General features: G+C 41.9%; 2 protein-coding genes across 4 annotated transcripts; one reads left to right on the top strand and one right to left on the bottom strand.

Moving 5' to 3' along the window:
- Window positions 1-1,186: 1,186 nt before the first annotated feature.
- Window positions 1,187-9,451, top strand: nedd1 (NEDD1 gamma-tubulin ring complex targeting factor). 3 transcript variants are annotated; one of them, XM_035426698.1, is made up of 15 exons: window positions 1,187-1,399; window positions 2,778-2,921; window positions 3,026-3,120; window positions 3,232-3,348; window positions 3,893-4,033; window positions 4,277-4,506; window positions 4,680-4,884; window positions 5,014-5,185; window positions 5,378-5,497; window positions 6,084-6,137; window positions 6,517-6,683; window positions 7,392-7,563; window positions 7,795-7,930; window positions 8,268-8,334; window positions 8,457-8,564. In XM_035426698.1, exons 2-15 carry the CDS (start codon window positions 2,786-2,788, stop codon window positions 8,547-8,549), a joined length of 1,905 nt encoding a protein of 634 aa, XP_035282589.1. In that variant the 5' UTR covers window positions 1,187-1,399; window positions 2,778-2,785; the 3' UTR covers window positions 8,550-8,564. The 3 variants fall into 3 exon arrangements, with proteins under 3 accessions (XP_035282589.1, XP_035282587.1, XP_035282588.1); XM_035426696.1 differs by lacking the exon at window positions 8,457-8,564 and adding an exon at window positions 8,643-9,451 and having other exon boundaries at window positions 1,188-1,399; XM_035426697.1 differs by lacking the exon at window positions 8,457-8,564 and adding an exon at window positions 8,643-9,451 and having other exon boundaries at window positions 1,188-1,399; window positions 2,781-2,921.
- A 550-nt stretch (window positions 9,452-10,001) lies between these two features.
- strap (serine/threonine kinase receptor associated protein) lies at window positions 10,002-16,695 on the bottom strand. The gene is made up of 10 exons (XM_035426699.1): window positions 16,480-16,695; window positions 16,102-16,314; window positions 14,666-14,801; window positions 13,576-13,657; window positions 13,400-13,472; window positions 12,258-12,357; window positions 11,716-11,853; window positions 11,278-11,414; window positions 10,878-11,027; window positions 10,002-10,610 (listed from the first exon to the last, which is right to left on the bottom strand). Exons 2-10 carry the CDS (start codon window positions 16,211-16,213, stop codon window positions 10,549-10,551), a joined length of 990 nt encoding a protein of 329 aa, XP_035282590.1. The 5' UTR covers window positions 16,214-16,314; window positions 16,480-16,695; the 3' UTR covers window positions 10,002-10,548.
- Window positions 16,696-20,189: the final 3,494 nt, after the last annotated feature.

Raw genomic sequence — 20,189 nt, forward strand, 5'->3', positions numbered from 1 at the left:
GTAGCTTGTGGTTCCTAGAGGTGAGCTGTTAGAGGCAGGAGCAGAACACATTTCTAATAATATGTGCCTAAGTCTTGATATACTTGATTTCTTCCACCTTATCTGTGATGACAGCTTCATCCTTTTCTTAGATTTTTATAAAGCCTTTGATTTGTTGGAACATGATTTTATCTACTTGCAAAATATCTCTTTCTGTGAGGCCAGTAAAACCTTTCATAGCTTTGTCAATCTCAAATACTGTATGACACGTCTCAGACATTTACCGTAAAATGGGGCGTAAGACAAGGCTACCCTGTATCTCTTCATTCTAGCCACTCAACTTCTTTTATATCAAATTAAATATCTTAGGGATCTTAGCAGATAAAGAATTTGTCATAAGCCAGTTGCTAAAAGATGCCCCCGAGCACTTATTGCAATTGAAGTTTTCTGAGGCCTCTGGCCTACGCCTCAGTTTAACAAATGTGAGCTTTTCGTTGTAAAAGAATACAAGGTATCTTCAATTCGTGATATTTCAGTTAAAAACTAAGTTACTTGCCTTGGAATTGTGATCATATTGTAACCCTTTAATTGATGAGACTCAAAAAGATAAAATTGGTGGCTGCACAGGGATCTGTCTTTAAGAGGTCAGGTGCTATACTCTAAAGCAGAAGGAATACCAAGACTGACTTTCACTTCATCTTGATAAAAAACCTGTAAAGTGATTGACAAATGTCTCCAATTTCCTGTGGAAAGGTTTTTTTGTTTTGTTTTTTTGCTTAATGTTCCCTTTTCCGACTGCTATAAGTGCCTAAATGTAGCATTGGACATAGTGGCTAAAATAATGGCACTTTTTTCTGGTTTCTCATTCTGCATGCCTGCATTTCTCTAGTTTCCATTTGAAACACGTCCACGACCCTAAATCATTCACATCCAGATATCATTATGAGGCCTCTGAATCATTCTGTCCATTTTTCTCAATGAAAATCACACTTGATTCTAAGTATCTGACGCAGATACACGTGTCAATCTATATTCAAAAGTTTCACAAAACTCAGAAAAGTTAGAGCAGAATTGTAGGCTATTTTCTGACATGGACAGAATCCACGTAGTCAGATCACTGAACTCTATGATACGTTCTATGAATCAGATAAATTGACAGATTTAGATGGACTCCGTTAATTCGCTATTTGTAGTTATGTTGGCCCTACCGACATGCCGTAGCGAAATAATCGCTCTACTTCTGGAGCTACAGGCGCGGAATTTCTTGCTCAGGGAAACTTTGCTTAATCTAAAGGTAGTCTACTTCGTGGGACGTCAAAGGAGTGAAAAGTGCACCAAAATTCAGTTTAGTTTGGAAGAGGAAGATTTAAGATCGTACTGCCTTTAGTTGAGAGCCTTGAGTTAATCGTCCGAAAAGAGGGTAAGTGTAATCCGGTATTTAGCCATCGTAAACTAGCTAGCTAGCTAACAGGAGCTAGTTTGTTGTTAGCCGATTTAGCTAACGTTAGTTCAACGTAGAAGATACTAACTTTGACTAGCGAGCAAAGCAGCTTCCTGAGTTTCATAGAGTCCTAGCGCTGATTGCTTATAAATAGATTACTCTGCAGTTAAAAAAACAATTTAATAAGGATTGTCACTTTTCTTAAATTGAACATGAAAAGCTGAGCAATAACGTTTGAAATTTGCAAGCTCGTCACCCAATTAGCTAGCTAAAATGGTCTCCTCAGCAACGTTAGCTATTGATTTTGCTTTCACACGGCAACAACATTACCATAACACACAGGCAGGAAAATATATGCAGTTTGTATAAGTATTGTCAGTCAGCCAGACGGAAAGAAGCATAACAATTATTTGGTCATTTAGTTTTGAAACTGTTTTGGCTATGTCTTTGCTCGTGAGTCAACGTTCGCTAGCTAACATTTTTGTTGGATTCTTAGCATTAGTTTGATGGGGGCTTTTTGTTATTATTATGATGAAGCGAGGTGGAGAATTAAAGAATGTCCATACATCTTAAGTATTACTATTTATAAATTATTACTGTCTACTCGTACTCTCGGACTGAAACTTGAAAAAATGTTTTGGAACTATTCAAGCGCGAAATTTCTCATGTCAGTTTGCTAACAATATGTTTATGTCATTGACATGACTTAAACGAACTTTAGTGTCCCCCTTATGTACAGAAGATAATCTGTACTGATCTGACAGCTGCCATGTCCGAACCTGTTTGGCCTGTCTATTTATTTTTGACAACGGCTATCGGATTTGTGCTCACTCCACCACAGTGGAAATTTGGATTCGATAACTCGTAAATCAAAACCCTTACTTCAACAGCTTATTGTGCTAAGAATTGAGAGGTCACACTTTACGCCCCTGTTCATTTCCCTCCCCTGTCAGAAACGCACTCCCATCACTCATCCTTTCATGTAACCCAAATCCTCAGGGTATAGTGGGCAATGCTGAAGCTGCCCACAGGGGGGAAAAAGGTGTAATCGTGTCTGAACTGGTTTGACCAACTGTAAACAGGGATAAAATGCCAATGCAAGTGGTCAGAACATGATACAGTGAAACCAATTGCTTTATTCTTTTTAAAACCTCGGGTAGCGTTCAAGACTTTGTATGCGCTGCATTTGCAGCCATTCAGAGTCCACAGTGTGGACACTCAGGGGTCTGTCTGCCATTTGGCACCAGCAATGCACTGTGGAAATGGCGTCTCTTTCTGCCACAGTGCTGCCTTTGTACTCTCCTCACTTGGGTGTAGTTATGCTCTGTGGTCTAAAAGCCTCTCCCTGTCTCTGCAGCAGCTGCGATGGAGGACGTCATACGGCTGGTGTCGTCCGGCGATGACGTGAAGATCTGGAACTCCGCCTCCATGGCGATGTTGGAGCAGTTCAACCCACACAGCGCCACTCACCCTGTGGCCCGAGTGTGCTGGAGCAGCAACAGTATCCTTCGTCTCATTTCCACTGCAGCGGGCTCACCCCCTCACTCATGCAAGCCTTCTCATCCTTCATTTCCCTGTAGTCGGTTGCCTTGACTCACAGCTCAGATCAGTACCTGGTCAGTGCCAGCAGTGTTGGAGACAAGCTGGTGGTTTCCAGCCTGAAGTCCTCACCGGTCCCAGTGGTGGAGCTGGCAGCAGGGGTGAGATCTCGGACAGGGCCACTGTGGAATTTCTGCCCTTTTTGCTTTGTGTACTAAAGCTCATTCCTCATCTGTGTCTGTGTCTGTGCTTGTGTTGGTCTGCGCTCTCAGAAAAAACAAACCCGAGTCAGTCTCAACTCCACCTCCCAGTTCCTAGTGAGTGGAGGCCTGGATAGCACCGTCCACATCTGGGACCTGAAGACCAAGAAGCAGCACCGCACCCTTCAGGTATGCACATCTTTTCTGTTTGTGTCTGCACTTCTTTCTCAGATGTCTCTGAAACTCTCCCTCGGTTACCCATGCCCTACACCTCCGTAAAATGTTTGTGTCTGTATCCCTCTGGCAGTAGTCGGTGTTTATGAACCTTCATCAGGTTCCATACCTGTCTGTACCCCTCCGCCAGGTGTCTGTGCCCCAGGCTAATTGTGCTGTGGCTGTGTGTTTTACTTGCTATTTTTGCATATACTAGATAGACATGCCAATTTTCGTTTGATAAAGCCTTTATACATGTTTTCTTCTGTATGGGCAAAATGGCATGTTCAATTTCAGTCCTCTGTTTTATAAATAAGAACTGCAGAAAAAAATATTACAGATACTTTCTATAAATCATTGTTTGTGTGTAGCTTGTCACATACTGTGGTTGTTTTTATTTTGCTGTTGGTGATTAATGTCTCCCTCATTCACATCCCGTATGTGCATTTATCCTGTCTTCCTGCTAACAAATAAGACCCCCAAGGATCCCCTAATTAACTCTCCCTCTCTACCGGCTCAGGACCACAAGGAGGAAGTAACCTGTGTGTCCTTCAACGGGAGTGACAACTACATTGCTTCTGGCTCCACCAGCGGTGACATCATCCTACATAGCATTACCACCAACCTGTCCAGCAAGCCATTTGGACTTGGCTCCAACCAGGTAAGGGGTCTGGAGTGTACAAGAAGTAATATCCGGTCCATGTTTAATGTATGCACTTGTATTCTCTGCACTGTAAATCAGTGCCTCATCTATCGGCTTTTGTGTGTGCGTATGTGTTCGCACGGTCATATGATTTATACTGATGATTAGCTCCCCTGTGTGCTGTGGGCTCATAAGAGAGACGTGAGTGGTTGAATTATTGATTCGTGGGTTGGCTGATTGATGGATTGCTTCCTCTCTCAGCCCATTCATGACCTGAGGTATTCGTACGTGAAGAGGTCCCTGCTGGGCAGCATCTCGGACAGTGGCGCAGTAGTGCTCTGGGACGCCAACACGCAGAAGGAGCTGCACGTGTTTGAGGGCTCCCACAAGGCCCCGTGTTCTGGGCTCGCCTTCTCTCCCGCCAACGACCTGCTCTTCGTCACCGTGGGCCTGGACAAGAAGATAATCTGCTATGACACCTCCAGCAAAATGTAAGAGAAGCGGTATACAACCCTTTGTCTTGTAAATACTTGGCCTTCTGGGAACAGTAAGCACTCTTCCGGGCTTAAAATCTGGATTGTTAACAGGGGGCGCTGTTCATTGCTGTTTTGCCCAGTACTGTGATTGGATGTCCATAGTCATGTGACTACATGTATGTTTGCAGTGTCCTGCGCAGCATGCGTGTAGAGTCTCCGCTGACGGCCATTGACTTCACGCCTGATGGGGCGGGGCTGGCTGTAGGCTCCACCCAGGGGAAAGTGTACCTGTACGACCTGCGGAACCTCAGTGCCCCTGTCAAGACCACAGCTGCACACAAGACCTCCGTCACTTGCCTACGCTTCCAGCACTGCCACACGCACCATTCCAAGGTACAAGCGTCCGTAATCCTCAACTCTCATCCTCAACAGAAGCAGTAACCCCTAGCCTTGTTGTCAGTTTCGGTGGCTCAGACAGGTTGAGTTTATTAGGTTATTCATACCATCTGCATGATTTTGCAGTCCAGTAAAGGGGTGTCCAACAAGACCTATTCAACGGTTCCCAGCAAGAGGGCATCAGGGAAGCAGACTAATCCCCAGGGGGGCCCTCCGGCTCCCACCGCCATGCCCTTCCCCAAGCCTGTCGCCGAGCAGTCCGTGGACGAGCGAGGGGACTGCCACGCCCAGAACTCAGGTCAGGCTCCACAGAAGACTTTCTAAAAACACACATTTGTATTGTGGGTGCATATACATTTTCCTGTCAAATGTGTGACTCAAACACAGTTTTATATGATAAACAGTCAGTTTAACATACGGTGTTATTCCATCACTAAACGCCTGTACTAGTGCGAGTTGGTCAGTGGCTCACCCGACGTTCTGCCTGCAGGCAGCGAAGCTTTCTCCAGACAGACAGAGGAGCAGCGCAATGCTGAGCGCCTCCCAAGCCTGGGCAAGTTCAGCAACGTTGGGCGCAACAGTCTGGACATCTTCTCCCCCGTCCGAGAAGGTGAGGCCCCCTATCAGGACCGCTTAAGAGTGTGAATTTGCTTGTTCAAAAATAAAGTATGACACACTTACTAAAACTAAAATAAAAGATGGAATAAAATTCATTTTATTTTTTATTACTTTGATAAAGGTTGATATTTTTCACTTTTATACTTGTATTTTAATTTTTTTTTTTTTATCTCTGGACCATCACTTTCACTCCTCTGTCTTAACTCTATTTATGTATTTCAAACTCCATAAAATCCAATTTAACTGAATTCAAATAGCCATGTCTATAGTTAATGCAGATGTGTAATTGTTCTCTGTGTTCTTTGTGTTCAGAGAGTTATGGCTCCACTTCTGCGCACTGTTCTGCTTGCTTTACTTCACATGCACACTTCTTCTAGTGCAGAAGCAGTTTCCTTTACTTTCCACTTACACCGTTTCCTTAAAAAAATAATTTCCGGTAGAACATTGTATTGTTTCCCAAACAAATGCAGACACCTTTTCTCACACAATCAGGAACGGTTTCCTTTGTGAAATCAGGAGTTCGAAACTGTTTCATAAACAAACTTGTTACACCCCCCCCCCCCCCTTTTTTTTTTTAGACTACAAAGCACACAGAGCAATGGGAGATCCTCCAAGTGGGAAGAAGGCAGATGGTATTTTTGTATTCTTAATGTAACTTTGATTACATTGTTGGAAAATATTTACTGGTTAATATGGCAAGCAATGAGTGCACAGTATTATATGTGTTGTGCAGTGTGTTCAGTGAGTGTGTGTGTTCTGGGAACAGTGTTACATACCCCATTTAATATACATGTGTTCAGGTTAAGATGTTCAGTCTGTCTCCGTGTGAAAGTGTGTTGTGTTGTGTTATGTGAATCTATGTGAAATGAGTACATTTCAGAAGACTGTTTTGAAGAATTTCACTGGTAATAATTTAGAGTTATACTTTCGGAAAAGCTGTGAGCAGGGTACAGTGTTGAGTGCATGTCAGAAATGAGCATGATCAATTTGTTCATGGTTCTGTGTACCCAGAGCTGGACTTCCTGTCCCAGTACTCCAGTGCTCTGCCACACCGCAGGACTCCCATTGGCACTCCCGGGGGGCAGTGCTACAGCCCCCTGTTGGTGTTCGAGACCCCTCCACCAATCAGAGAAGAGGAACCAGATTTGGGTTTCGCAGCAGTGCCGGACATCGCACGGGTCAGTCTGTGCTAAGCTCTATAATCTAGAAAGTCAGTTGCTTATAGGTACATGATGTTAAATAACAGAGTACTATGAACTCATTCTGAGTGGTATGCAAGCCTATCAGTGTGAGATACTTGTACCTACAGTCAGTGGTTATGAATAGACATAGGTTTTAAAGTCAGAAATTAATGTCTGGTTCTGTGATGCATTTTTTTAGTGAAAAAAAAATTAGTGAAGCAACTTCACCCTCTCTTTAAAACTGTTTGGTTGTAATTGTGTAATGGCCTGTTGAAATGCATTTCTTAATGTGAACATGTTAGGCTGTTTGAGAGAAGGTTAGAAATGCTGAAAAAAGTACCTGAATGACATACCAAGCACATTGTGTGTCACGCTATGCCACGTGTGGTACTGCACGAAGGACAGTGAAAGATAGTGTGCGTTGGAAAGCCTTGTTGTGACATAGGTCAAGTAAGGGTGCCAGGGCGCTCTTATTAGAATTTCCAAGATTTTTAGGCACTGTTATATCTTATTGTCACTTAAAAGGTAGTCTTCATCTTGAATAAATATTCTATGCATTTGTTATGGGTAAGGGATCCATAATTCGTTGAGTAAGGGCTGAGTTATGACTTCCTGGAGTGCACATAGGGAGAGGAAGGCTGAGCGTTCAGTAATGGCCCTGTCTAATCTGGTCTCTAATCCTCTGGTCTCTGCGGCGATTGTCAGGGGGATAAGACTAGCTGCCCCAGCCTGGAGTTGGACTCGCAGACCACGGCTGCCTCTTCCCAGACCACCCCAACTCCACTGGCACCCCAATGCAATGCAGAGCCCACATTGAGCTGTGACACTATGACCCTCAATGGAAATCTGCCCACAAGCACCCCAAACCCTGCACCCAGTGAGTCAGGACGTCTGCATGTATGAGAGTGGAAGAGGGAATTTATCTAAACTAGCCATTATCTAGCCATTTTATAATTGTGGATGAACGCTGTGTGGTACAGTTTGTGAACACTATATATGTTATGGTGCATGTGAACCTGACATGTAGCAGTGTGTAATAATGTATACGAACTGACTGTGCAGTATGTGTGGATATAGTGTGTGAACAGTGTCTTTATACGTGTGACAGGTGCAGTGGGTGTGGCCTCCAGTCTGTCAGAGCGCATCATGGAGACCATCGGGGGGGAGCCAGGTGGGGCTCCTCTTACGTCTCTCCAGATCCATTTCATTCGCAACATGATCCAGGAGACACTGGAGGACTTCAGGTGAGTCTCGCTGAGCTGCCAACTGTGAAAGGGCTGGCAGATCCTGTAGACACTGAAGGAGTTTGTGGATCTCATGCATGTACACAGCTCATTGCTCCTGTGGAAAGCATTTGCATAAAGTTAGAGGAATAATGCATTGTACCATGGCATTTTTTGATGCTAGAAATTAATACAATTGCTTTTACATTAGAAGTCCTTTGGAGATCTTCTTTACCAATTATTACCAAAGACTGGTGCCATCAGTGTTCCTTTGGAAAAATGAACCTTTTGAGGACCTTCTGACCATTCTCTTGCTCAGATTCTGAGACTCACTTTTTTGGCATCATCTTTTCTATAGGGACTCCTGTCACAGGGATATAGTGAACCTACAGGTTGAAATGATCCGACAGTTCTACATACAGCTGGTGAGCATTTTCCCCACTTGCCAAACATTCACATTGTGCTGAAGACAGAGCCAACCCCACACTTGCTGCTTCCATAGAGGGGAATTACATCTCACCTGTATGGTAGAGATATTCTGATTCAGAATGAGATCCATGGCAAGATTGAGATGCTCTATTGCAGAATGAGATTCATAGCCAAATTGATGCCCTGTTTCACAATGAGATCCGTGGCCTAATTGAGATGCTCTGTTTCATAATAAGATCCATGGCTTAATTGAGAGGCTGTTACAGAATTTGATCCATGGCCTAATTGAGATACTCTGTTACAGAATGAGATCCATGGCCTGATAGAGAAGTACTCTGTGACTGACACACTAGTGGAAGAGATCGAGAAGCTGAAGGAAGAAAATCGACGACTCCGATCCAACTACTGATGGCACTTTGAACCACACACCCTAACCTGTACCCCCCTGCCCTTCCACCATCTTTGACAGACTGTCTTCCAAAGAGATTCCCGCCCCATTGCGGAAGGGCTTTTGAACCTTCAGTAGACTGTTGGGGGCCCAGGTGGGTGCCAAGGGTGTTGCGCTTAGTCTTGGCCATCCCACACAGCTGAGCAGATGGGGGGGGGAAAATAGTCTTTTTGTATTTTTGATATGAGATGTTTGATTTTCCTTTTATTTTTTGGAGTGGCTCAGGATCTCTGACTGGACTTGTATGTGCCTTAACATTAGCATCACTAGAGTACCAGAGAGTGAGGAGGCAGTGCCGAATTTGGAAGAGAGCACCATGTTGTTAAACTGTCTTGTGCTGCTGCGGTGCCACCTCTCGCCGTTGGAAGACCTTGGCGCTCGCTCTGAGAAAAGACCGATGCGCGTTGGTTTAGGCTGTTCAGTCGATGCACAGTAATCTGCTATGCCAAGGGACCGCTGGGCCACGCAAATCCTCCGTGGTGAATTTCTCTCTTGAAGAAATCCCAGTTACAGCACTGGCCAAAAGCACTATGTCTCCGTCAGTTCAGTCTAATGTACTGGATTTGAGTACGCATTTTTAAAATTAAATCATAGCAATACATATCTGATGTAGATTCACTAATTAATGTGTGGAAATACTCATTAAAGAAGAATGCAAAGTGGCATTTCATTTGTATTTCAGAAGGAAATCAAGGTTTTGCTGACTGTAAATGTAAGACATAACACAACTACGTGTTTAGGGAGAATAGGTTGGGGATGTTTATCAATTGTCCAAAATTTAATGTAAAGGCAGTAATGTGAATGTAATTTGGACATGGGGGGGGAGGGGGGGATTTAAAGCATGCTTTAATTTTTTTAATGAGAATTCTAAATTAAGATACCCTCTTGTGACAGGGCAGGTTGATGATAGATTCTTGACCCCTTGTTTTGGTGCAGTCTTTAACAATTCATTTACAGTGGCAAAATACCGGTCACTCCAGTTTTTTTTCCCCTGACTGCTGTGATGTCTCCTATTTAGTCTCTTCCATTATAAACATTGCACCAAATGTTATGGTATTGACAATGACAAATTTATGACCTATAATAAATAGCTATTTCAAGTAACATTACTAAAGCAAATGCCACAAAATAGAATAAGAGGAACTGTGTGTATCCTGTATTAAAACAGGTAGGGGACATGCGATAACAAAACACTAATTCCCTTGTGACAGAAAATGCATGTAAACAGTACCTCTTTATTTTCATAACCAAATACAACTGTAACATTGCAACATAAGACCTAAAAAAACAAAAACAAAGCCAAGAACCAAAATAATCTTGCTTTTTTTTTTTGTTCTTTACAGTATATATTTTTCCCAAGCATCTTTTTTTTTTTTTTCCCCATAATAAAACTAAATCAGGTATTCTGTAAGTGCAGCCAAAACAGTTTGCGCTGTTTCTAGATGAAAGGAATCAAATCTTGGCCCTGTCACTCCAGCGCTGGGAGAAGACCGAGTGCGACCTCACCAGAAAGAGAGCAGGCAGCTGTGGCCCTAACACCCACCGCTCTACTGCTCCCCCCTGTGGACGTCCCTGTAGTGCGTTTGTGTTGCCTGTGTGTGTTTTGTGTGTAAATGTGTAGGGTGTGTTTGTCTGATTAGATTCCCAGGTGAGTTCCTCTTCAGTCCTTATTGAAGAGGCTTTGCACCCTGCTGGGGGGCGTGGTCTGAAAGAACCTAGCCAATCCGCTCTCCTTCTCGTCTTTGGCACACACATCTGGGACTCATGACTTGACTTCAGGAGCAGTGCAGTACAGGGTGTCCGAGTTCTCCGACACCAGTTCCTCTGTAGATAAACGGGGAAGGGAGCAGTTGGTGGAATGCAAAATGACTGATATTTCCCCCCAAACAAACACAACCACTGGTCATTTCTTTCCTTCCAGCCCCAAGACAATAGAGGACTTGTCTGTACTGAGAATTGCCTGAAAGCAGAAACTGTCTATACTGAGCTTTTCAAGAGAAAAAGACTGCATTCACTAGTGACCCACTAGAGAGGGTTTCCATTGTTCAGACACACTAGAGTGGAAATGGTGTTCTGAGCGCACAGACTCACCAGGGAGGACACACTTCCACAGGCCGTATGTTTTCCCCACTGCAGTCTGCCATAGCCTGAGCGTGCCGTCCTCCGAGCCGCTGGCATACAGCTCCCCGTCTGGGCTGAACCGCACGCAGTGGACTGGCCCAAAGTGGCCCTTGTACGACTCTGCGGGAAGAGGGGATGTTAGACTAGGTAGACAATGGCGCTTTGCCAAAATCCCCTAAACCAAATACACCGTCCAAGGTGGAGCGCAAGAACAATGGGAATTTCTGATTAATTGGTTAGGTTGCTTTAAGAGCACATACTTGTATACTTACCGAACTCCCTATGGGTGCTCTGGTGTAGTCAACCCCATTAATCTAGTGCTCTAGTGTGCACTCAACCCTGTAACTCTAGTGTTCTAGTATGCACTTACCCAGCTCCTCTTTTGTGCTGTAATCATATTTGTAGAGCTTGAAATCATCTCCGCCGGCCACAAAGAACTCTTTCTCTGGGTGGAGGGAGGCGGAGTGGATGGAGGCTGGAGCATCCACAGTCTTGATCAGATCAAGGCTATAAAATCCAGGAAGATCAGGGTCACATTTATCTTATTGTACAGTCTGGATCGTTAAGCAATTAATAGATTTTCTGACTGAGAAAATGCAACCTGGATATCCACAATGCTGAAAATGAAGCTAAAAGCATGTCTGGTTTTACTGGTCTTCACAGAGGTCCCCCTGTTCAGCAGTTTGGGGGCCAGTTTGCAAGTTCATTGTGGAAAGGTAAGTTTTCACTCAACAGGCAGTGTACCATTGTTTGTAGGGAAGTTGGTTTCCAATTACTCCATGTGCTGTGAGGGAGTGGTTTTCCATACCTAAGTGCGTTGTAAAAGCCTATGGTCTTCCCGTAGGTGATGACCAGGACCTCTCCATCTGGTATGTACTCCATGCTACTCACAGACGCATCGAAGGGGAGGCTCTTCACTACCTCCATACTGGACCTATCCCAAAGCCTGAAACAAGCAGCAAGGCACTATCAGCAATGCCACACTGAACACACACAGCAATATGCACGCTTCCACACTACACACACATACAGAAACATCAGCATTTCCACACTGAACACACACACACAAATATCAGCGCTTCCACACAGAACACACACACGGCAAGATCAGCTTTTCCAATACCAAATACACAAAAATATCAGCACTTCCATACTGAACACACATAATTCAACACTCACACGACACCACAGCATTATCAGCACTTTACACAGAACAATATAAGAAATTGCATGCTGAACACAGAAATCTCACTACCATACTGAATACAGACACACAGCAATATCAGCACTTCCATGCTGAAAACACACAGCTAGTTCAGCCATCAGGATATCAAACAAAAACACGCTCACCGCACAGTTTTGTCATCTGCAGCTGAGAGAATCTGTCTGTCGTTGTTACACCACAGAGCTTTCTTAATGGCAGAGGTGTGGCCTGTAATCTCCTGGGGATCTGAATAAAATTACAGAGATAAATACACAGGCCATAAAAGGAAAACTAATAAAATATTTGAAGATGATGTATTATTTAAAACCAGTAATGCAACTACTTTTAGTACACAAAGTTAGATCATAGGTGACAACTACCCTGTTAAATCTGTTTACATAAGCATGGACAGTCAGTGGAACAAAACCCAAATTATAGGCTTGATGTCAACTGTCATGTACTGACTGACGACACAGTAGTATTTGTTTCTGGTAATCTATAACTTTACATGCGAGTTAAATGATAGTTATGTGTACACATCTACAGAGCAGTAGACTGAATAAGATGATGCAATTAAAATGATGGTGAAAAGGGTGATGTAACAAAATGTCCATTTTGTACCAGCAGGGCAGCTGGTAATTTAATCGATGTTAATTTATTTCAGAATAAATGAGTAATTATGGATAGTCAGTTCAGACAACAGTGACGTGTTGCTGTTGCATAGCAAGCCTGCTCCAATGTCACTGACAAAAGGTCCTTCTCCACTTCCTATGGGTATCACTCAATAATACCCCCCTAGAAATTCTGAAAGCCAAGATCCTATTCATATACTTGCATTTAGTTTTATCAACAGAAAATGAGTCAAGAAGGTTCACAACATCTCATCTGCAGGACCTCCATAACACACAGTACAGTAGTAAATATGAATTGTTCCTAAAATCACAAACCTAAGTAAGGGTGTCTTATCCAACTAAAATTTGATACCAATTATTTTTCATTATGCTATTATTAAAATTCCAGAATTAATGCATATTATAGTGTAAATACTGACATTTTATTTATGGGTGATGCACAGAAAATACATTATTTCAAAACAGTACAGTAACATCTAATGGTATTTTGGGGGAGTAACCTTATCAGTCTTGTTTAAAAACACAATATTGATATTTTGTACGATCAGGAAAAACACACGTAAATGTACCAGGGTAAACAGACACACATACACTACACAGGTAAACACAGGCAGTCACCCAAACACAAGAGTCCACATTTACGCACACAGACCTACCTGCTTCAGGCTTGCTGAGGTCATAGATGCGCAACAGTTTATCATTTCCCCCAGTCAGCAGGTAATTGCTGTCCTAAAGGTTAGAGAGAGGAAGTAGGAGGTGATTTATTTTGCATCACATGGACCTTCCACCGATTTACGTTTTGAGAGGGCATGCAGAACAGATAAGGGCATACCTGAGTGAAGGTGACAGACTTCACAATGTGTTTGTGTGCCAGTGTGAGAACCTCATCCCCTGTGACTGCATCCCACACCTTACTGTAAAGAGATAGAGAAAGCATTCTTTGGCATTATTTACACCATGACTGAAGTACATTCAGAGAGAGCCAACTTGTGGTGCAAACAGAAATGGAAAGAGCATATGACCTAATAAAATAATTTTTTTAGAATGTGAACTAAAAAAGTGAACAGAAAATGAAATGGAAAAAATATATACAGTACAAATCCAGAAATGTTATTGTTAAGGCATAGGTGTTATTTGCCTGAAACCCGGTGTAACACAAGTAGGTTTATAGTGTTTATACAATTTCCCTGTCCTTCCTGGGACCTAGCTCTTCCCTGTCCGAAAAAACCCAAGTCAAGACAGGACGGGAAGATTGTGTGGTACAAAAAGGAAATAAAAAAGAAAACCCATTTATAATGTACACATCTGTATATTCTCCTTACTGTGGACACCCATCCATTTGTGGACACCTCTTTTTAAAGTATAATCATGACGCCACAGAGGAACGGCCACCAAACCATAAGCAGCAAGAGCAGGAAATGAGTACCAGACTTTTTGTAACGGTCAAGGCCTGTAGCAAACATCATGACTGGGGGGTGGGTTGGGCTTCTCTGGAGAAATTCACTTCAACATAATCAGTAGGGCTGTAAAATGGGCTTCTGCATGTATATGTATACATGTATATGTACATGCATGCATGCATGTACGTGTCAAAATAAACCTGGACAGTGATGCTTGAAGAGTCTGATCCAAAAGTGATACTTTCAGTCCTCAGTTAATTACTATTTTTTACAGTATAATAAGTGTTACAGTTGCCAAAACAGCAATTAGTGGCATTGTGTGCCGTCTGTTGTCTTCATAATAAAGAATATTTGAACTGAGTGACACAACGGAAGGTGAATGAGTAAACAAGTGGTAACTGGTCTTATAAGCACATTCAAATGAATTTAACACATTACATAAAGCAGAGATAAATGTCATTGTGGGCATGTACTCTATATGTGTGTGCGTTTGTGTATGCGGTTTTACGTTTGAGTACTTACGCTGTGAAATCTGCAGCTGCAGTTGCTGCCTTCGTGGCTTCCTTATTTAAAGTGGCGCCCCAGACAGCGCCCTTGTGACCCAAGAACGTCCCAATCCAGTCCCCTGTGTCTCCCTGGCGCAACATGGGTTTGCCATCTACAGGAAGCATCACAAACAGATAAGATGGATTTTTCACTCACAAGAAGAAAAAAATACAGGAAAATGAATTCTACTAATGACTAGACATACGCAAAAATGCACTGTCCATTGAACACAATGTGACTGGGCAAATGTGTGTTAAAACACAGATATGATATAAACAGCAACATTAACATACTGCCATATTTGCACCATACAATACACAGTACATAATTAATTAACTGCAGGTATCGACAGTCATTGCACTTCTGTACATAAAACACATGCAAGGCAGCTAGTGGGGCTGTGTGTCCTTCACCCAGTAGGATGGGTCATTTTTGTTCATCACGAAGAGAGGCAAAATTTGAAAGTATTATTTTTATTTTTTCAAAGAACTCATTGCAAATTTCAGTATATTTATTGCAGGGTAGAAAAAAAGTATACTTCTGTCTCTCCTGTCTCACAGTGATCACATATCCTCTCCTGTTTGTTTGTGTCCTTCTGTTTCAATGGCCAGGCTGTGACCACTCAATCTGTATTTGGTAAGGGTCTATCTCTGGTTCATATACCTGACAGTGGATAGATATTCTACCAATTTTTAATTTATTTTAGCATATTATAACAATCTAGTTTGTTTTGTAGTTTTGTCATTATCCCCCAATGTTCCAAATAAGAATATTTGGTTTGATTTATTAATTGGTTGATTTAAATTGAGGCACTGTTTGTCTGAAATTGGTAATTGTGAGTTTTGTTAGTTGCTTGGTTCGATAGTTTCAGGGCCTGCTGACTGAGAGGACTTCTATTGGGCCTTAGCTCATGGGATAGGACAGCCTTATATTGGAGGGAATTTGGTTTGCTTCGTTTAAGATTAATCCAAAATGTTAATGCTCTTTTTTGAATGGGCATACAGGGTTTCCACTGGGATTCTGTCCGATGTAAGTAGTCTTGATGGCTAAGTGGGCCCCATAACTCACTTCCATATAGCACAATCAGCTGCAGTACGCTGTCAATTATTTTTAACTATATTCTTACAGATATTTTACAGTTGTAAAATATTATTTTTAATTGACGTAAAATGTTATTTAATTGGCATAAAATGCCCTTTTGGTTTCGTCTTTTAGAGCATTAGCACCCAGATACATTTATTTTTAGACCAAGATTTGCCATTTGTGGTGTGTTCCAATATTGTGTGACACATACACACAGACAGACACAATTGTCACATTCCTGACAGACCATGAAATTCCCATTTTAGCCTACCCCATTTGTGTGTCTAATCAATGACAGGTTTACAGTAGAAGTAAAACCCCAGACTAACCTTTACAGGCGCTTATCAGGAAATATCCAAACGGTGTTATTCCACTGAACGCCAAATCCACCACCGGTCTGGTGTGTCCAGAGCAAGTCAGGGGAGTCTGTCTCATAGCCATGATGATGCCCAGGAATTACAAACACCCAGGGAAAAAGAAAGACCAACGCCGAATTCGGGAGGGAGATGACTGAAAAGAGTCGTTGTAATACGTCTAACGATCTGGAATAAACAGAAAAGCATTACAAAACTTAAATTAATTGAGCCATACAACCAGCTGGCTAGCAAAATTAGCTAACAGGACATTGTGCTTCAGTTTGCGCAACACGCTGTAATGCAGTCTATCGATATGTCATTAGCCATCTCGCCACTGGTTCCTCAACTCACCGGTTCGCCCCGTGTGATTGTAATACGCCAAATCGAGGGAAAGCGAATATAATGCAGACAGACACCGTCGTGTCCCCGAACAAGGCTGCACAGCTTCGCCCCTCACAAAATGCTACGCCACCGGCTACAATATATGCAACTCGTGTGGGAGGGGGTCTGGAAACCACGGAGGACGACTCAGATTAAAAGGAAATGGAGAAGAGAACGGGTTCCGCGGACACCGGAAACGAGTACCATAAAAGTTGTCCGTGTACAAACAAACGCTGAGGCACAGCACTTAAGTGAAATTGCATTTGTATCGAGGTTATGTTGTATGTGTATATCTCATAAAAAACACGTTTTCAACGTACAAAAACGCCAAGTTACTCACACATATATGACATACACCGTCTATAACTCATTCATTCAGACTGCCAAAATCCAGGCCTGCCATTAAAAGTATTGATATCAAAATGACGCCAAGTTACTGTACTACAAACAATATAGGCTATCTTGCCTCACCGAAATTAAATAAGATGTATTCCAAAGCAATGCTACCCAATATTTCCTCAATTCTTTCAAGTCACTTGACCCTGTGTTTTGTAATCTTACCATTTTACAATGTCATGCAAACTTTGTGTCAGATCAAAGTGTCAAATATTTCGAATTGCCTCATGGAACACATTGAAATTCATGTAGAAAACTGCTGGTCAGTAACTACGGGAAGCATGTTTATCCAGAAAACATACGTTCATACTTGCTTCTGAACTGAATTTGAGTAAATGTACAAGTGATTGTATATTTGCTACGTACAATAAATACTGCATGTAAAATACATATTATACTTCTTTATCCCCAGCAGCAACATCCTCGCAGCATGTTACATTCACATTTACGAACAGACGTATACCAAGAAACACAATCATTCACGCAACAGAAAGGCTGGGCAGCGAAATGCATACATACCAATACAAATTGGACATGTAGACGCCTATTCAATCAGTCTTGACGGTGAGAAAGCCATCCAGACATATGTTTGGCCTGTCCATGTACTGCATGCTTATACACACAGGCCAAGTGACTTGAAAGAATTGAGGAAATATTGGGTAACATTGCTTTGGAATACATCTTATTTAATTTCGGTGAGGCATATTGTTTGTAGTACCGTAAATGAAGCTTGGCGTCATTTTGATATCAATACTTTTAATGGCAGGCCTGGATTTTGGCAGTCTGAATGAATGAGTTATAGACGGTGTATGTCTTGTATGTGTGAGTAACTTGGCGTTTTTGTACGTTGAAAACGTTTTTATGAGATAATAGTTACCTAGCAAAACATTAGCAAGTATATACGTAGAGGGCTGACTTGATATATCCATGCATATGGCATTCTGTAACGACAGCATGTCCAAACGAAATGATCGCTACGTTATGTCATACAAAATGAAGTGTTATTGAATTAGGCACTGCCATTGCATATGATTGTTCAGTGATAACTGAGTAATCACCTGGCACACTTTTTTAATGTAACGGGTTTGAGAGTTATCATAGGCTACTGAGTGAGCTCCTGTCTTTTTAATTTCACAGGGAGTGGCCCTGTCAGCCTTCAGGGCCCTGCTCTGTGGTTACAATTCAAAGTTTGAGACCAAGAAGATGTGGGTTCTGTGTGCTAGAACACATACATTCACACACTCACACAAACATGTTCAGTGGGGATTAAATCTGGGGGGCAATGTCAAACATTCTTCCTTTTGTTCCTGATAAGCTTCTTGGTTATGTTTGCTGTGTGTATTGGGCGTGATAAACTTCCATCCAGTGAGTCTGGTGGCATTTCTCTGAATATTTCTGGACAACATGTTTCTGTACATCAGCTGTCATTCTGTTGCTGCCATGGTCACATCATCAGTAACGACCATGGAACCAGTTCCAGATGCAGCCATACAGGCCCAAGTCATCACACTGCCTCCACCATGCTTGACAGATTAAGTAAAATACAGAGGATCCAGAGCACTCCCTCTTTGTCCACAATATTACCTTTCCAACAGTCTGGTAAAGGTTTATCTTTGTTTCTCCTGTCCATACGACTTGTTTCAAAAACTCACCAGGCTCATCTTTGAATTATTATTATTATATTATTATTATTATTATTATTATTGCAAGTTCCAATCTTGCCTTCCTGTTATTGGTGCTGATGAGAGGATTACATCTGGAAATGTAGCTTCTGTGATTTGCCTATCAATCTTCTATACCTGTCCTGTGATACTTTGTATGCAGATCATTAGCATTTACTCAAACTGATAATTTTTTTCACAGCTTTTATAATCATCCTGTCATTACTTTCTGATGTCTTCCGGAGATGACCTGAAAGCTAGTGATTCTTAAATCCTCTAGTTTCTTCTTTAGGACATTCCGTACTATTGACTTTGGAATACACATACATTCTGTAATAGCTCTGATGTGTTTTTTCTTCCTCTTCTTTAATCCCCACAATAGCTTTTATGGTTGTCATACTCAGTTCTCTAGCCATCAGCTGCACTTGTCTTGTCTTGTTCTAACCAGTCTTCTTGTCTTGTATGTTTTAACTAATGAAGTAGATTCAACAAACGCTTCCAAAGGATATAATCCATGACCTCTCAAACTGAGTTTTTTCCATTGTCGAGCGCAATGCTTAGGTCTGGGTTGTAATGTTTAACATTACTTCCCTCTGGTGGAATAAGAGGAGAACAGCTGCAGTTGAGCAAAGATTGTGAAAGCATATGAGCCGTGCTACTCCACCCGAACATATCTGGATTGTGGATCCAAGGACTTGCTCTCTTAAATGGTTATTCAAATGAAGGTTAACGTATAATTAAATGGTTTATTTGAAATGTTCCAGAGTTATCCCAAAAGATGTCAGAAGTCTGACTCGGTGGCAGCATTCCGTCCATCTTGCAAAAAATCAGCAGAATCTGTCACACCAAACATCAAATGGCAGGAGACCGATTCTTTTTCTGATGTGTCAAAAAACACTAGGTGGAGTTATGGAGCATGAGGTTTGGAATTTAATCTTGAATGCCAGGGTGGCTATTTCATAGCCATGTAAGGCAAGTGAGAATTAGTTGAAAATTATGGTTCCTGATTCCAGAATTTTAAACAAAACACCCTTGTTCAATGTTCAGCAGTCTGAATACCAAACAAAAGTGGCATCAATTGCTACACTCTGTGGAGGTAGTTTGTCCCGATATTTTTGGCAACACTGGCATGTATTAAGGGCTGAAGTAGCAAACATTTTAAATTAACAAAAAGTAGCTTGAAATAACAAAAGCCAACTGGATCTGAAGAGAACTGTAAATATATATATAATAAAATAATAATAATAATAACAATAATAATAATGAAAGTATAGAAAATGTGTCATTCAACTTCAGTTTGAGCAGATTTTTTTTTTCACCAGCTGCAGTACACCACTGGTTTCTGTGAAGTATTATTGGAGAGATACCACTCCCAGTCCCAAATGTATAAGGCCTGACTGGCTGAAGAAAAAGTTATCTTATCTTGAAATATTTATGTTTCCACGTTAGCTTTCTATTAATGGGGGAATAGTGGTAAAAGCCCACGTTATATGGCTTGTCTGACTTCACTCACCGGGTATAAACAATATGGTGGACCCTTCTCCGCTAAAAAAAAAAAAAAAATCCATCTTAAACTAGCCTAAGATGGTTAGGATGGTTTTAGCTGTGTTTTCTACACTTCTA

Source organism: Anguilla anguilla, chromosome 7 (assembly GCF_013347855.1).
Source record: "Anguilla anguilla isolate fAngAng1 chromosome 7, fAngAng1.pri, whole genome shotgun sequence".
Lineage (NCBI taxonomy): Eukaryota > Metazoa > Chordata > Actinopteri > Anguilliformes > Anguillidae > Anguilla > Anguilla anguilla.

Coding starts and splice junctions, on each gene's coding strand:
- nedd1 (XM_035426696.1), top strand. CDS start 2,786: ATGGAGGACGTCATACGGCTGGTGTCGTCCGGCGATGACGTGAAGATC. Junction 4,885..5,013: donor GCCACACGCACCATTCCAAG/GTACAAGCGTCC, acceptor ATGATTTTGCAG/TCCAGTAAAGGGGTGTCCAA. Junction 8,335..8,642: donor GACAGTTCTACATACAGCTG/GTGAGCATTTTC, acceptor ACTCTGTTACAG/AATGAGATCCATGGCCTGAT.
- strap (XM_035426699.1), bottom strand. CDS start 16,213: ATGGCTATGAGACAGACTCCCCTGACTTGCTCTGGACACACCAGACCG. Junction 11,415..11,715: donor GGCTTTTACAACGCACTTAG/GTATGGAAAACC, acceptor TGGATTTTATAG/CCTTGATCTGATCAAGACTG. Junction 10,611..10,877: donor GTGGAAGTGTGTCCTCCCTG/GTGAGTCTGTGC, acceptor GTTTATCTACAG/AGGAACTGGTGTCGGAGAAC.